The following is a 17,826-nucleotide window of genomic DNA, read 5'->3' as shown; positions in this document are numbered from 1 at the left end:
GAAGCACGGGAAGAGAGAGAGAACCAGAGAGAGGGAGAGAGAGAGAGATGAGTAAATAAGGAGGGAGAAAAATAACGGAGGGGAAGAGAAGAAAATTGTGGAAAGGAAAAGAAAGAGAGGCGAGGGAAAGATGTAGGAGGAACAAAAATGAGAGACAGAGAGGATGAAGGGGGAATTTCCCCTTCAAACCGACATTCGTGAAAAAATGTATTTCCTGTCATTTGTGATGTTTTCCATCAATTTTCCTGATCTCCTTTTGGAGGACAGGCTCGATAATACTTGCTAGGATCACAATCTGAATTTCAATTTGGTTAAAATTTTGAATTAAAAATTCCGATTTATTCTTTAATCTTATCGTTTAACTTAAACCAAGTTTAAACTCATATTGTGGTCCTAGCCATTAGTGGAGATGAAGACTATCTGTCAACTATTCTTATATTAGTGGAGATGTCAAAATAATCAATCCTCCTCTTATTATTGGAGATGCCCAAATAACCAATCCTACTCTCATATAAGTGGAGATGACAAAATAACCAAAACTACTCTCATATTAGTGGAGATGACAAAATAACCAAAACTACTCTCATATTAGTGGATATGTCAAAATAACCAATCCTACTCTCATATTAGTGGAGATGACAAAATAACCAAAACTACTCTCATATTAGTGGATATGTCAAAATAACCAATCCTACTCTCATATTAGTGGAGATGACAAAATAACCAAAACTACTCTCATATTAGTGGATATGTCAAAATAACCAATCCTACTCTCATATTAGTGGAGATGACAAAATAACCAAAACTACTCTCATATTAGTGGATATGTCAAAATAACCAATCCTACTCTCATATTAGTGGAGATGACAAAATAACCAAAACTACTCTCATATTAGTGGATATGTCAAAATAACCAATCCTACTCTCATATTAGTGGAGATGACAAAATAACCAAAACTACTCTCATATTAGTGGATATGTCAAAATAACCAATCCTACTCTCATATTAGTGGAGATGTCAAAATAACCAATCCTACTCTCATATTAGTGGAGATGACAAAATAACCAAAAACTACTCTTATATGTAGGTATTAGTGGAGATGTCAAAATAACCAATCCTACTCTTAGTAGTGGAGATGTCAAAATAACCAAGCCTACTCTTTTATTAGTGGAGATGACAAAATAACCAGTAGCACTATAATTTGCACTGTTAGTGGAGATGACAAATTATATAGCACCTACCTATACTTACCTGCCTACCTATTCGGGCCTGACTCAAAGTCAAGTTTGTGGCAATAAAAGATAGAAATAAAGATCGTGAGAGATAAAGGACAAAGACATAAATTAAGAGGGAGAGAAGAAGAAGAAGGAGGGAAAAAGAGTTGAATTTAGGAAGGAAAGGAGTGAAGGTAGGTTAAACTTTTTCAAATGTTAAACTCTTTCAAATGGGTTTCAGGCAGATTCAGCTATCCATATAGGGTTTCAGGCAGTTTCAGCTATCCATATAGCTAGATAGGATCCTATTGATATGGAAAAGCAGATGGTATTTCATAAGGCTCCTGAATTTAGAATAAGATACTGAATATGGAATTAGGGAAGATATCTAGGTAAGTATGGTACTTTTCTTTCATGGTATTTCATAAGGCTCCTGAATTTAGAATAAGATACTGAATATGGAATTAGGGAAGATATCTAGGTAAGTATGGTACTTTTCTTTTAGGTATAATGTTTTATACAGGTACACAATATGCCTAAGTTACTTAAAAGTTGTATGTACAAATACATAATAGGCTACTTCTACATAGAAACTACCGTAAATAATAGAACATATCGTAGGTAGGTATCTAGGTACATATGTATTTTAAAAGAGAAGGTCAAAAGGTATCCACATAGAAATCCCTCTTGAAGCTTTCCAAAATTGTGAATAATGTAATTTATGCTGAGAGTGTAAGAGAAGATGTTACCACCAAACTTGTCTGCAGGTTCCTATAGGTATGAAATACCGATATGAGTCCTAAAAAATTCTCACAGCAAGTAAAAAAAAAGAAAAAAAAACGGGAGGGGAGGGGATGGAAAGTAAGTACTCGTACTTCCTTCCCAAATAAAAAGGGAAGAATCTTGATTTATTCACCTCAAGAAGACGAGATGGGAGAGACATTATCTTACTTCCACTACATAAATTTGGGTGAAATAAAAACACACCATAAATGTGGTATGGTGTTCTTTATGAGGAGGAAAAGTCAACATTCTCAGCAGTTTTTGACGGTACCTATCTACTATCTAGGTACCTAAGTTAAAGAGAATTGTAAAGCTAGGTTATACAAAGAGAATATTAGATGAGGTAGGTAAATAGATACCTACAATATAATATTACATAAATAATTCAATTTTAAAGAGTCAACTAAAGATGTAGGGAGAATTGTAAAGCTAGGTTATACAAAGAGAATATTAGATGAGGTAGGTAAATAGATACCTACAATATAATATTACATAAATAATTCATACAGAGTTTTCAACTGACTTCGAAAGAATTGGGTTACCTTTAGAAGATTTATAATTAGAAGATGAGATGATGGCTGAGAAGTAGGTGTTTCAAATAAAGCGTTATTTGAAGATACCCGTAATTTCACATTTATAACATAAATTGCTGTGAAAATACAGAGAACTCATCAAATATTATTGTCACTTCCGCAGAACAGTGGTAAAATGAAACACATTCATATTTCTCATCCTCCACCTACAAAAAATAATTAAATCAAAAGATGTAAACGAAAGATGTTGAGAACAAACTCTTTATAAACAACTTAATTAATACATGATGAAACACATTCATATTTCTCATCCTCCACCTACAAAAAATAATTAAATCAAAAGATGTAAACGAAAGATGTTGAGAACAAACTCTTTTTAAACAACTTAATTAATACATGGGAGAAACATGTCAAAATTGTGTTTATTAATCAAATAAAAATGAAACATGAGTATCGCATGCTTGGCAATTAAAAGTAGTGACCCAATTCAATAAATGTCTTCACGGCCAATAAAACAAGTGTCCTCGTGCAAAGTTGTAATTGTGAAAAATCGTTTCAGAAATTGGGTGGAGAACCTAAATCTTAGCCTGGGTCATAGAAATTTGACTTCACTTTATAGCAGGATTCTCAGACATGAGTTAAAATAGACACCTCTAGGAGCTAATTCGGTACCTATTTATCATGTCCTTATTGAAGCAGATATTATATAGCAGGATTCTCAGACATGAGTTAAAATAGACACCTCTAGGAGCTAATTCGGTACCTATTTATCATGTCCTTATTGAAGCAGATATGAAGGTACTTGAGTAGGTACACGGTAGAAATCTAAATTGAGTTGGGTCACTTTTTCACCTCAATCCAGTCTGTGCACAAACCATGTAACATTTTCATGTTAGGTACAAAATTATACCTACTCGTATGAAACATGATATTTATTAATTTATTCACAAATTCATTGTATCAAACAATTAGTTGGCTGTCGGCCAATGCCAATAAATAAAAACATTAGTGACAGAATTAATAGCATGATGGTTCATAATGAATTTCATTTCGAGGAAAACAAAGAAAAATGTATCAACCCTTAAGGTAAAAACACATGACCATCACGTCAAGTGAGCTCACGTGATGTGATAGTAGTGTGACTGTCCTGAACGAAATTACCTACAAAATTATATGGAAACTTTGAACTAAATCTTTCTGACTCCCCATGAGTTCACGTGACGTGACGACATAGCTAGGTAGGTACCTAAATAATAGAGCATTCTTTTTATGACACCAGTTTATAGATAAGGAAATCTAATAGAGGGTTAATGAGAGAATAATTATTATTCTCTTTTTTACTCCAATAAAATTAACAATCCGGGAAATATTAGGTACCTTTAATTATACCTATTTCCACATAAACACAAACAGTCATTATTGAATTATTGACTATTCATATCACTTCGAGGTTAAAGGCTAACCAGTGGATGTTCTGCAGACTGAACTTGAAAACTGGTTGATATGTGAGCAAGTTTCACAACTAGGAAGTGGCTGTAGAAACTTGGAGTGGATGTTCTGCAGACTGAACTTGAAAACTGGTTGATATGTGAGCAAGTTTCACAACTAGGAAGTGGCTGTAGAAACTTGGTGGTCTGGTCAATTAACACTCATGTTGTAATTGTTAACATAAATGTCGACACTATTAGGTAGTTATTAGAATATCACTCTTTATAGAGGTATTAAATACAAATATGTATACATAGGTACCTAGGTTTAGCAACAATATGCATATAGGAAGCCATTCAATCAATATTGAGACATTTTCGAATGATGATCAGGATCTAGTAAAGTATACCTACTTAAATCCAATCTACTCCAGCAACTAGCAACATCCCGACCATAATGACATACCGTAAGGTAGTTTAGTGGTTGCTGGGGATCTTGTGTTTGCTTTAGATATCAGGTAGTTATTTGTAAGCACTTGGACAATGGACAAGGAAAGGCACCTAATAATCACAAGTCAGAGCCGGAAAATAAGTCATGACAGAAACCGGTCCTGGTTTTTCCGGAAAAATAATTACTACCTATAGCTGCTTTAAGCATCTACCTGCAACTTTACTGTAGGTTACCCTACCAATTGACTTCTTCTACTCCAATGGGAAGTCTGAGGCGAGGAAGAAGAAGAAGTTGAGAGTCGAAACAATGATGTACCGGGGGGTCGGTGGATGCTCCAAATTTTCGGGGTCCGGCCCACATTGAAGGAGAAAAAAAGGCTGAGGGGGGCCCTGGCCCCTCACCCCTTCCCTAAATACAGCCCTGATTGACAGATAATGTGTTTTGTTTCGGTATTCTATTGCTGTTTGTATTCGCGTCAAGTTTGTGTCTAGGGCTTTGTTCATTCCAAATTATTTATGAATGAAGAGCTCAGTAAGTAGGTACCCCACCATAGTAAATTTGTAGGTACATAATATGTGCAGGTGTGTATGAATATCTGCTACCTACACCTACACCTATGTACAGGTTAATGCTAATTTTATGGTAGAGGAAAAAACGCAGAAAAAGGACAAACAGAGAATACTAAAATTCGTCAAATGAAAACGAATGCTGAGATGCGAGATGCAAGAAGGAGAGAAGGAAGAAGAACGGGAAGAGAGAGAGAGAACCAGAGAGAGAGAGAGAGATGAGTAAATAAGGAGGGAGAAAAATAACGGAGGGGAAGAGAAGAAAATTGTGGAAAGGAAAAGAAAGAGAGGCGAGGGAAAGATATAGGAGGAACAAAAATGAGAGACAGAGAGGATGAAGGGGGAATCGAGATGAGTAAATAAGGAGGGAGAAAAATAACGGAGGGGAAGAGAAGAAAATTGTGGAAAGGAAAAGAAAGAGAGGCGAGGGAAAGATGTAGGAGGAACAAAAATGAGAGACAGAGAGGATGAAGGGGGAATTTCCCCTTCAAACCGACATTCGTGAAAAAATGTATTTCCTGTCATTTGTGATGTTTTCCATCAATTTTCCTGATCTCCTTTTGGAGGACAGGCTCGATAATACTTGCTAGGATCACAATCTGAATTTCAATTTGGTTAAAATTTTGAATTAAAAATTCCGATTTATTCTTTAATCTTATCGTTTAACTTAAACCAAGTTTAAACTCATATTGTGGTCCTAGCCATTAGTGGAGATGAAGACTATCTGTCAACTATTCTTATATTAGTGGAGATGTCAAAATAATCAATCCTCCTCTTATTATTGGAGATGCCCAAATAACCAATCCTACTCTCATATATTTAAACTCATATTGTGGTCCTAGCCATTAGTGGAGATGAAGACTATCTGTCAACTATTCTCATATTAGTGGAGATGTCAAAATAATCGATCCTCCTCTTATTATTGGAGATGCCCAAATAACCAATCCTACTCTCATATTAGTGGAGATGACAAAATAACCAAAACTACTCTCATATTAGTGGAGATGACAAAATAACCAAAACTACTCTCATATTAGTGGATATGACAAAATATTTTTTTTTTTTTTTTTTTTTTTTTTTTTTTTGAGGTTTGACAGAGGGAACTGTAACTGCTAAAGTCTTATCTCCCCGAAATCGAAGAGAGAAGGAAGACAGGATAGGCAAAAGCCAGCTGTTTCGAGAACGAAAATTATACCATCAGGATGAAATCCGCCCCGGGCGGGAATCGGCCGGGCGCTTACAAGGCAGACGCGTTACCAACAAAGCGAACAAGGCTGGCTAAGTTACCGTTTCTATTTGTACACAAAAAGCCCACTCCTTAGGTGTAGGGGCAAACAGGCCAAAAGGATGGATCAAGTTTTATTTCTACCAATCTATGGAAGTTACTTTTATCAGCCTAGTTGGCTTGGAGGCTAGAGCGTCTTTCCTGGAATCGCTAAGTCGCGGATTTGATTGCCACCCGGGGAGAACTTTATCCTAAACAGATGAGGTTCGTTCTCGAAACGGGTTGCTCATATCCTATCTTTCCCTCTTCACTTTCGGGACGTCAAACTTCTCCTTCTTCTTGAGGTTCGTTCTCGAAACGGGTTGCTCATATCCTATCTTTCCCTCTTCACTTTCGGGACGTCAAACTTCTCCTTCTTCTTTTTTTTTACTTACTTTGAACATGCACGTGGTATAAGAGTTGCCCTCCAATTCTCCTGTACAATACCATTAGAGGCTCATACCAGGCTAAACTCGGGTAAAGTAAAACAAATTACTAATACGAATGTCATTTCCTCCCCTATAGATACGACATTGACAACTACAAATTCGGACCTGCCATGTTTGACATCAACCATAATGTAGTTATTGAAGGTCAATACAGCATCAAGGGAAAGATCATGGTTCTGCCCATCGTTGGAAACGGAAAATGTAACATCACCCTGGGTAAGAAAATAATACTCCAACTATTTTTTGAATACGAAATATTTTGAAAAAAGGTAGGTATTAGAAACGATCTACTTACCTATTGGTATTAGAAAGTAAATGATATGTATTAAGAGCTAGAAATATTGTGATTTTTATGGATTTTTTAATCTAATCAATGTGAATCATTATGTTTCAGTTCACCCAAAACTGGAGCTCAAGAACCTGCAAGGCAAACCATTCGAGAAGAACGGAAAGACCTACATCAAATTGGAAAAGGTTCTCATTTCCATCTCCAAAGTCGAAAAGATGTACATCCATCTCGAAAACCTGTTCAACGGAAACAAGGAACTCAGTGAACAAATGAACGTTTTCCTCAACGAAAACTGGAGCGATATCATCAAGGAACTGATGCCCGCCATTGAAACTGCTCTAGAAGCTGTTGTCAAAGAAATCGGAAACAGACTGTTCAGTAAAATCGCCTACGAAGAATTCTTCCCCGCTTAAGATCTCTATGATCTGATCCAATGTACCAAAGAGAAGAATTATTCCTTTGGGAAATTGAGAACGATTTTACTGTGGCCCATCCTGTGGGTACATTTCAATAATTTTGCTTCTGCTTCAAGATGAAGCCACAATTGTCAAAGAAATCGGAAACAGACTGTTCAGTAAAATCGCCTACGAAGAATTCTTCCCCGCTTAAGATCTCTATGATCTGATCCAATGGACCAAAGAGAAGAATAATTCCTTTGGGAAATTGAGAACGATTTTACTGTAACCCATCCTGTGGGTACATTTCAATAATTTTGCTTCAAGATGAAGCCACAGTTATTGAAATTCCACCACCAAAGGAAAGGTCACAGTAAAATTACCTTTACGAAGAAGCATTTTAAGTGCAATAACATAGTTATCATTATTATGGGTAGAACGGGCGATAGAAACAATGTTGGTAATTTTCATTCATTTTAAACATTAGTTTGTATAGATGGTAAATTATCATCTATGAAGCATGTTTAAAAGGATTTGGTACGAACATTTGTTTTCTTTTACGAGTAAAATCTGTGATTAATCTTAAAATATTAAGGTTAGGTACCTAGTTAATTAAGTGTCATTCATCATCGGGATCTATTTTGATCATCTGAGAAAATTATTCCAATTCTTTTCGTTCTTCAAAAGCTACAGCTGATTCCAAAATTTTCGCTAAAGTCAAGACGATTTTTCTTCACTGTATTTCTGATCTCCACTAATTCCATTTGGAACACAAACTGACCTGTCCACATTTCCTGTTGTTTTTTGTTTGTTTTCTAATTTTTATTTATTTATTATTTTTTTTTATGTACACTCTATTTAATTAGTAAGATTCTATTATTATTTATTGTATTTATTTTGTTTAATTCACTTCAGATTTAGTTTTTTTTTATGTACACTCTATTTAATTAGTAAGATTCTATTATTATTTATTGTATTTATTTTGTTTAATTCACTTCAGATTTAGTTTTCTCTCATGGCTCATTTTATTCCATTGCATTTAATGTATCCATGTTGTAGAATTCCCAGTAGGATTGCATCAACACCTTTTAAAGTACCTAATTTACTTATACGATCAAACTACTCTCTAGTTTAGGCAAATGGGTTAAGAAAATGCATTTTTCGTTTGAAAATACGGTAAGCAGGTTGCTATAAGTATTTGAGACTGAAATGTTAATGCCTAAAAGTTGAAGTCTAGTTTGGATTTGTGTTTGAAATTGTAAAGGTCGAGATGCATCTGAATGATTTGCATTAACATTAATAAAACGGGTTTGTTAAAACCAACCTACCTTTTGGAAAAATGATAAATTAAACAACCATTTTCTGTTATTTCCTATACATCTAGGTACTTTTTTTCCAGCAGTAAAAAGTTGCTCTTAAGAGGAGAGGATGAATGCCTCCGTCGAAAAGAAGAAGAAGAAGAAGAAGAAGAAGAAGAAGAAGAAGAAGAAGAAGAAGAAGAAGAAGAAGAAGGAAGAAGAAGAAGAAGAAGAAGAAGAAGAAGAAGAAGAAGAAGAAGAAGAAGAAGAAGAAGAAGAAGAAGAAGATGACGAAAATAGAGCACGTTGTACCTCCCATCAGATACCTACCAAGACAAGATAAAACAACCTATCAAAATAGGTTAAGTAGGTACCTAGTAAATCCCCTACCATTCGGTTTCAGGGATCTGACATTTTCTTTCATGGTTAAAACTAATGACTAGGTACTTAAATCTACCCATCATGTCTCCTAAACACTGGAGAATATCCACCAATTACCTTCTAAAAGGAGATATTACCTATTAGGCACCTAGAATAATTAATTAAGTAGGTACCTAATTAATTCCAATCAGGTGTAATATCCTTGTTTTAGATATCAAATATTCACCTTGCACTGTTTGGAATTCTGTAAATGAGGAATTTAAAGACCACCCATACGAGTACAAATTATCGTAAAAATCATCATAAAACTGAGTGCTTATATACCTACCATAGTGTAGGCCATAATGTACCTAACAGACCTCGGAATTAAACCACTTAGACATGCCTGTGACCTACACCAACATTTATTTGATTAGATAATGATTTATTTAATAGATTTCAATGGCCAATGGCCATCTCCCAGACTCCCAGGTCAGTCTACTAAATTTTTAACCACTTTTTCAGTGTTAAAAAAACTATTTGGATAAAGTAGGTAGGTACCTACCTCCAAAATGTAGGAATTTATCTTGAACGGATAATGTTCGCTCTCGGAATGGCTGGTTTTTATCCTAGCCTGTCTTCGACCTCTCTTCGATTTCGGGACGAATAAGACCTTAGCAGTTACAGTTGCCTCTATCAAACCTCTTTACAAAATGCCGGTGTAGGTATTTTCTACACGAACCGATTCAGCCGGTTTTTCTCATCAACTTTTCACGATCTAATTGCAAATTTCTCAGAATTACTGCGGATACTTTTCGTGATCTCATTGCAGATTTCTCAGAATTTATTACAGCATCATTTCTTGACCATCTCCGGGTCATTTGGTTAGGTCACATTCCAAGATTTCTTCCCATACTTGTGCCAACTTATTTTATGTCAATTTAGGTACCTACGGTGGTAGAAAGCAGGCTCGGCTGGGGGACTTTAAACAGGGAGTAGACCAGCTTAGTCTTGTTGGGGGACTTTCACAGGGAGGATACAAGTCTGAAATCCCCCTTGCTGAAGAAATAGCAATGGTTGAGTGCAAAGGGCACTTGGAAAATTTTTGTATCTAAAACCAAAGGTCAGCCCAAAGCAATGCCCCTAGGGCTGATTGAGAGGCGACGAACGTCGACCCCGTCTGAGGCGAGGAAGAAGAAGAAGTTGAGAGTCGAAACAATGATGTACCGGGGGGACGGTGGATGCTCCAAATTTTCGGGGTCCGGCACACATTGAAGGAGACACTAAAAACTGACCATCGAAAATTTGACCCGATTACATTACTTTCCTTCCTATAGGATAAGGAAAGTAAAGGGAGGGAAAAAAAAAAAAAAAAAAAAAAAAAAAAAAAAAAACACACACACGAATTTCCATTGCAAATAAATATTTCACGAGGTTACTTTCTGGTAATCCGTAAGGTTTCGCTGGAATTCAAATCAGCTCTCCTCAATAAATTTGTCCTCACGATTCTGAATGATTGATTTAACCCCTAATAGCCCGTGATGTGTCTAGACTCTAGACGTCACCTGTTCAGATATCAAACACGACGTTGCTAACTTCAGTAATATGTACGTCTAGAAGTGGTTCATTTGAATATAGCCATAGAGTCAGTCTAAAGGCAATCGGCAAAAAAAAAAAAAAAAAAAAAAAAAAAAAAACACACACACACACACACACACACGAATTTCCATTGCAAATAAATATTTCACGAGGTTACTTTCTGGTAATCCGTAAGGTTTCGCGGGAATTCAAATCAGCTCTCCTCAATAAATTTGTCCTCACGATTCTGAATGATTGAGTTAACCCCAATAATAGCCCGTGATGTGTCTAGACTCTAGAAGTCACCTGTTCAGATATCAAACACGACGTTGCTAACTTCAGTAATATGTACGTCTAGAACTGGTTCATTTGAATATAGCTACTGGCTACCCGCGGGGCTACGATTTTGATTTTGTTCTCAACTATTCCCAGGTGATGCCGCTCGAGAATAACATGCAGACACCGAACCACTTCGTGGGTCTATGCGGAGTCCTCAATCAAGGCATGGGTGGCGTTACCATGATTTACATTCTACTCGGGTTCCTCGGCTACTTGAAATATGGAGAGCTCACCGAAGACAACATCACGTACAACTTACCCCAGCATGAAATGTAAGTAGACGCACCTAGCCGTCCACCTTGCCTAGCTCAAATTAAACGTTAATTTTCATTGTGATGTTAAATACACACAATAGAATTATACTATGGTTACCTGGGGTTTCACCGGCGGAGTATCACTCGCTACTACTACTGCATAACAGCAGAGCTCACCGAAGACAACATCACGTACAACTTACCCCAGCATGAAATGTAAGTAGACGCACCTAGCCGTCCACCTTGCCTAGCTCAAATAAAACATTAATTTTCATTGTGATGTTAAATACAGACAATAGAATTACACTATGGTTACCTGGGGTTTCACCGGCGGAGTATCACTCGCTACTACTACTGCACAACAGCAACCGTTGTAAACAACCGCTGCTGCTCCACAACAGTAGCAACTGAGCTCTTGTGAAATATAGTACCCTGGTAAAGCTATGCACTGCGTCAGGGCGACAAATAGGTACAGACAACCTCAATGAAGCAACAAGATCTTTCAATGGTCTGTTGTGCGATTGCTATGGTTGAAGTGCCACGATATGAGAGGCTTATTCTGATGCTCCAAATCGTAGAAGCAAATTAAATGGTGGTTTGCTCCTTTTAAAACCTGACGAAGCATTCCATAAATTCGTATTGATGGACTTTTTTTGCGAGGCTTGGTTTAGCCACCAGTCCTATAGAATTCCATTGTATGTCGTTTATGAAATGACCAATGATCCATCCAACTGACCTAAATTATGAGGTGACTGAAGCAAAATCCTAACCTAAACTCACACCATACTCCGTTCTATTCCAGAGCCCCTCAAATTGCCAACATCGCCATCGGAATCGCTGTCTTCTGCACGTTCGGCCTTCAATTCTTCGTCTGCCTCGAAATCGTCTGGAACGGCGTCAAAGATAATTTTGTCAAGAAGCCCAAATTCTACGAGTACATCGTGCGAACCGTTATTGTAACGGCCGCTGTGGGCTTGGCCGTCGCTGTGCCAACGATTGGACCGTTCCTCGGGTTGATTGGTGCGTTCTGCTTCTCCCTCCTGGGTTTGATCTTCCCAGTGCTCATTGAATTCGTCACCTATTGGGACGTTGGGTTCGGGCCTGGTAACTGGCGGGTGTGGAAGAACATACTTGTGCTGATCTTCGGCGTCTTGGCGCTTGTGTTTGGAACTCAGACGAGTATTGGGGACATTATGAGGGCGTACATGCCGCCTGATTCAGACCTGCCGGTGGCGATCATCAATGGAACCCTTGGACTGGCCGGAAACGCTAGTTTACCGAGTAACGGCACGGCCTTCACTGCACGGTAGACAATGGTGATGCTACCGGTAAACGCTGGTATACGTTCACATTGGGAGATCTCGTCTCGCCATGATCCAGGTCCACGAGTTTAAGATCGAAGAGAACCTAGATGCGAGTAGAGTTGTGTAAAGACTGAGTGAGTCGAAAGAACTACTCTTCTCAATGAACTACTCAGACACTCAGTCAATGAGTCAGATCCTAAAATATGTAACTCTTCAACTCACTATAGGCAGACAGTTAGGATCTGACTCATTGCCTGACTAGTTCTTTTAACTCACTCACTCTTTGAACATCTCTAGGTGCTGGCCTTAGTGTTAAAATATATAACTCTTCAACTCACTATAGGCAGACAGTTAGGATCTGACTCATTGCCTGACTAGTTCTTTTAACTCACTCACTCTTTCAACATCTCTAGGTGCTGGCCTTAGTGCGCCAATATGAACGCATACTAAAGATAGAAACACACTATCATCACGTCATGTCACGTGAAGTCATGGGTAGTCAGAAAGATGTAGTTCAAAGTTTTCCTATAATTAAGGAGCGCGATAGCGCTCCGCCCTGCCAAGTCAAGAAAGTTTGACCGTATTGTACCTACGTGATCTCGTTCAGGACAGCCACACTACTATCACGTAGCGTGACGTGACGTGATGGTATTATTGAAATTTAATTTCCATGAGTTCATCAGATCAGTTGAACTTATCTGATAGAAAATACCCACTAACGATAAGTTTTAACTCATGAGTTCAACTCATGAGATAAAACTCATCGTGAGTGGCCGGCTTAAGAAGTGCTATGGAGAGAAAGAAAATCATGGTATTGGCATTCAAAGTGTGTCACTGCACCACGATGGTGCTGGCGTGGTGATGTGTGTCCCAACCCCAACACGATTTCTGCCTTGATTTTCTTTTTCGCCGTAGCAAGTCCAACATTCCGCTGTATGTTTTGGTGCTGACTTGCTGCCTGTTGTGAGTGCCCGGATCTTTATCGTTAGATCTGATAGTAAGGAGAATCTAAGCGTGTGTACAAAGCTTTACAGCTAAAAGTCAACTCAACAATATTTTGCGCTGCCTTGCCGAAGATTTCATGAGGCGAAACCATCCCTACCATTTCGACTATGTTCAATCCTCTCCATTACCTCATCTCACAGGATCTGATTCTTGATTTGAAATCCGAGCTAAGCAGTGAACTCAAGAGCATCATCGTCAATCTGATGTATCCACCCCTGGGATTTCTCTGTCTGGAGTTGAACAGGGCCCTGAATACCCTCCCCCTGATCAAGGATACCAACACCATTACAGAGATAGTCATCACCAAGAATAGTACTGAACTGATTGAACTGAACAAGATGTACATGAAAAGTAAGTCATGAGAATGTAGGTGCTCGTACGACGTACATCGTTAATAATATAGGTGCCTAATAGGTTTGCTTTCCATGTCCGTGAGATAGGCATGGCACCTATAGGTATCACGGTGTTGGAAGGATTGGGGGGTTTGAAACCACCTTGGACAACCAGAAACATCTGGGCTTCTTCCGTGTTTAGGCAGGTATAAGGTAAACCTTAACATGGGTTCTTAGCCGTTCGCCTTTTTCATCATTTGACTCTTTCCTCATTGGTGTACTTGCCTTCAACAATCATTTGATCGGACCGTTACTGGACCGTGACCGGACCTTGACTGGCACTATAGTGTGAATCAGGCTTTATTCATCAATAATTTAACTCTTTCCTCATTGGTAATTTCAGTGTTCAATAGAGTTCTGGTGAATGAAGTTGGTTCCCTGCGCTCATCTTCGTCGCACTACAAGAATTTCGTGACGTCCATTCTGACGGTAAGTAAATACCCATTAACTATTACATAATAATTATGGTGAAATAAGTTACTGTGATAAAACAGGAGTAGGTACCTACTTAATAATTTTATTATGACTATAGAAAGATTGAAAGCTTTAATGATGTCAATTAATATGTTTGTGTTTTTTCCAGGGTTTCAGACAGCCTGAAAACGCAACTGACCCAGCGCAGGCAAAACAGCAGGCATCTCTGCTGTATGTTGCAGGTAAGTTAAATAAGGAGGATTGGAGGAAATTATATCTAATAGTACCTAGTGAGTGACAACCAACCTCAGTGGTGCAGTTGTTAACGCGTTGGACTTTGGATCTGGAGGTTGGTGGTTCAAGTCCAAGTCATGTCATGAAATTTATCTAGGTGAAATAATCAGGGAACGATGTTTGTGACAAGCATTTAAATATGCTTAACACAATTAGAATTCCTTTCCTTTCCTTTTTAGTACCTAGTGAGTAGTAAAAACCTAGGTCAACTACCTACCTTTTTTTAGAATTTTCGAGTTTTAAAACCGCTTTCGCATTATTTCAAGGAACATGATTTTACATCCATGCCTATCCAAGAACGGAAAAATTCGGTCAGAAAAATTCCGCCCTGGCACCTCCAGGTTGATATTGATAGTCAGTGCTCTTAATCACTTAGCCACAGAGGTGGGCTGTAGTTGTCCTACCTAGAAAATATAATTAGGTGATGGTCCTCCCCTTTATGAATCCTACAACCACAGACAAAATGTAGTGAATATAGTTAGGTACTAATGGAAGCTATTTTCAGGTGAAGGCAGACGTGGCACAGAGGAAAGCCTCATCAACAAGGTGATGGGCCATGAGAGTTACGAGCAACTGAAGTTGGTGTTCAGAGAATACAAGAACCAGTTCGGACGGACTGTGGAGCAATCGTTCCGGAAGGAACTGAGTGGAGACTTGCTGAGAATCCATTTGGCCATAGGTAAGATATATTAGAACCCATTCCTACTCCAGAAGCACGGGTCTGATGCCCACCACTTACGCTCACCAACCAATCTTGCTACGTGAGGGTAAAGGATAACAGGCAGGTTCATTGGTTTATGATTTTAAAACTTTATGGTATTATCGCTCACGTGCAAAAAATACATATATTTATAAGTATATCCACGGATCTCTTGGCTCTTTTTGACATCTAACGGTTTTGAACTTGACAGTGATAGGAGACCTTCAACCTCAGACCTATCTGACAAAATAAGAAGTCTGAACTGATGACCCTATATATAGATTTACAGAACCATAAATTATCATTTAATAAGAAGTACGTACCTACTACCTACCTATGTTTAAGTAGGTATAAGATAAGAAAAGATAAATAAGTAAATTTAAAATAGGTAGGAATAGGAAGGTACGCGATAGAGTTTTTCCTCTAAGTATTTTATAATTCCCCAAGCTGGTATCTATGGAAAATAATTAGTTTACCAACTAGGAGCACACAGGCCTGGTCCAATCTCAAACTCATCTCTTTCCTTATCTCTCCTCCCAATCTCCCTCTTTATCTGTCCCTTGTCCCATACTCCCTTTCTTGTCCTCTCATTGAATGAAGCCCCTTTGTTCAACTTCGACAATACCATTATTTTTATCATCTCAAAATTGACTCTCAGTTTTCGTTGAATCGGTGATTTCTGCAAAGTTCTGATTTGTCCGCAGTCCGTGATTTAATTTCGATTGGTGAAAAGTCTCTGTTGATATTTTTGGACAAAGGAAAATAATATTTTCAGCCAAAAATGTAATACTTGAATAGATCACGTAAGGGTGTCGTACTTTTGGGCACAAATATTGTCTTAAAGACCACGGAAGCCGGCTCGTTCTCGGAACGGCTGGCTTTCTCCTATCCTGTCTGTCTTCCTTCGCTCTTTGCTTTTGGGACGATAAAACCTTGGCAGTTACAGTTCCCTCTATCACACCTCTTTTTTTAATGCCAAGAAATTGGAGTTTAACCAATATTTGTGTCCAATTGTACCACATTACTTAGGCCCTTGAGCTTTTTTCTTAAAATCCCATAGCTACCTATAAAACTTAAGTCTTAAGCTGAAATTTCATGTGAACCAACAACCAGTAACGGGGGCCCAGCGGGTAAAGTCTGATATTACTATTGGGTTTTTATTATTGCCCCCCCCCCCCCTAGAATCCTAGAAACGGGCTTGCTCTATCTCACACTTTTATTATCTCTCTCTCTCCTCCTCTTCCTCCCTTAATCTCTCTCTCCCTCCCTCAATTTCTCTCTCTTCTCCTCTCTCTCTCTCTCCCTCCCTTCTCATCTTCCTCTCTCAATCTCTCTCTCCCTCTTTTCCCCTCTCCCTCCCTTCTTCCCCCCTTAATCTCTCCCTCTCTTCTCCTCTGTCTCTCACCTTGTCATTCCCTTTCTCCCTCGCTTTCATAGTTTCATTAAAGCCTGCTGTTCTCTCTTCTCTATCAACATCAACTATGATCTCAAAATAAACTCCATTACACTCTTTGTCATAGCATAGTTGTGTTGTGTTGTGTTGTAGGTGTTGAGTGTTTGGTGAATCGACGCTTTCTGCGAATTTTTTCAGATTTCCATTTATTTTATTATTTTCAATTACCTATTTTTCATCGCCAATTCGTGTTTTAATTTCGACTGTTGTAAATTCCCCGCTAATACATATTTTCATGAGAGAGAGAGAAAAAAAATAATATTTCCAGCCAATTCGTGCAATATTTCAAAACATAGGTACTTAGATCACATAAGTGCGACGTATTTTGGACACAAAGCAAACGAAATTGAATTTTTTCGTGATAAAAAAGACGAGAACTTTTCCATTATTGTGACAAAAAACAATTTACCCATAACCAATAAACGAGACTTTATTCAGAAGGGACTGCTGACAAAAAGGGACTTTTCAGTCTTCCGTCCGTCGGCAGTCTAAATAAAGTATTTACTTAATTGTAATTTTATTGTAAATTTTGACTCCAATTGCCGGCCAATTTCGCAATATTTCTGTCAGTGTCCAATTTTGCGTCATACTTAGGTAGTCAGAAAAATCTTAGGAATTCTGTTTATCGCAGTAAAGTGATAACAAAAAGTACATCATATTTTATGCAAGTACTTCAGTTTTAACTGGATTGACCTAGTATAATAATCAACATTCTACAATTTTAGGTTTCTACAGTTTAAAGATAAAGTTTGGTTACAACTTTCAATTTTGTGCTTACTCCAAGGGCAGTATAACTTTTTGCCGGACACCATGTACAAGTCGACCTTCCAAAAGGTAAGTATTCTCTAGATAATTCCGCCACTCACACTCAATTTGTCTGTCAGACGATCTGAGTGTTATTGGCGGGCATTATAAGCCTTAGCTTTCACAGACCGCAATGGTCCTCATATAGCTTCTTCAACCAGCCGTTCGCCTAGGCGGGAATCGAACCCGCGACCTAGCACTTACAAGGCTGTATAACGATAGTGTTTGTCAATAGTCAGCAGGTACCAAACCAAAACTA

At 38.1% G+C, this 17,826-nt stretch overlaps 3 protein-coding genes and 1 long non-coding RNA gene across 4 annotated transcripts in view; all 4 read left to right on the top strand.

The window, feature by feature from the left end:
* LOC103514189 (protein takeout-like) overlaps nucleotides 1-8,192 on the top strand; it is a 37,342-nt gene extending 29,150 nt beyond the window's left edge. The window contains exons 3-5 of the mRNA XM_026827228.1: nucleotides 6,737-6,904; nucleotides 7,083-7,391; nucleotides 7,588-8,192. Coding sequence (XP_026683029.1) covers nucleotides 6,737-6,904; nucleotides 7,083-7,390 — 476 coding nt within the window. The 3' untranslated portion in view covers nucleotide 7,391; nucleotides 7,588-8,192. The remainder of the gene's footprint in view (nucleotides 1-6,736; nucleotides 6,905-7,082; nucleotides 7,392-7,587) is intronic.
* Nucleotides 8,193-11,021: 2,829 nt separating this feature from the next.
* On the top strand, nucleotides 11,022-12,737 carry LOC103514188 (proton-coupled amino acid transporter-like protein pathetic). The gene is made up of 2 exons (XM_026827230.1): nucleotides 11,022-11,219; nucleotides 12,004-12,737. The coding sequence occupies exons 1-2, from the start codon at nucleotides 11,044-11,046 to the stop codon at nucleotides 12,509-12,511; spliced, it is 684 nt and encodes a 227-aa protein (XP_026683031.1). The 5' UTR covers nucleotides 11,022-11,043; the 3' UTR covers nucleotides 12,512-12,737.
* Nucleotides 12,738-13,448: 711 nt separating this feature from the next.
* On the top strand, nucleotides 13,449-15,562 carry LOC103514192 (annexin B10-like). The gene is made up of 5 exons (XM_026827227.1): nucleotides 13,449-13,861; nucleotides 14,246-14,331; nucleotides 14,486-14,558; nucleotides 15,116-15,289; nucleotides 15,522-15,562. The coding sequence occupies exons 1-5, from the start codon at nucleotides 13,618-13,620 to the stop codon at nucleotides 15,560-15,562; spliced, it is 618 nt and encodes a 205-aa protein (XP_026683028.1). The 5' UTR covers nucleotides 13,449-13,617.
* Nucleotides 15,563-15,937: 375 nt separating this feature from the next.
* Nucleotides 15,938-17,551, top strand: LOC113469474. The gene is made up of 2 exons (XR_003392876.1): nucleotides 15,938-16,093; nucleotides 17,489-17,551. It is a non-coding gene; the product is annotated as an uncharacterized LOC113469474 (long non-coding RNA).
* Nucleotides 17,552-17,826: the final 275 nt, after the last annotated feature.

This window comes from Diaphorina citri, unplaced genomic scaffold (assembly GCF_000475195.1).
Source record: "Diaphorina citri unplaced genomic scaffold, Diaci psyllid genome assembly version 1.1 scaffold1099, whole genome shotgun sequence".
Lineage (NCBI taxonomy): Eukaryota > Metazoa > Arthropoda > Insecta > Hemiptera > Psyllidae > Diaphorina > Diaphorina citri.
This window is presented reverse-complemented; position numbering and strand designations above follow the sequence as displayed.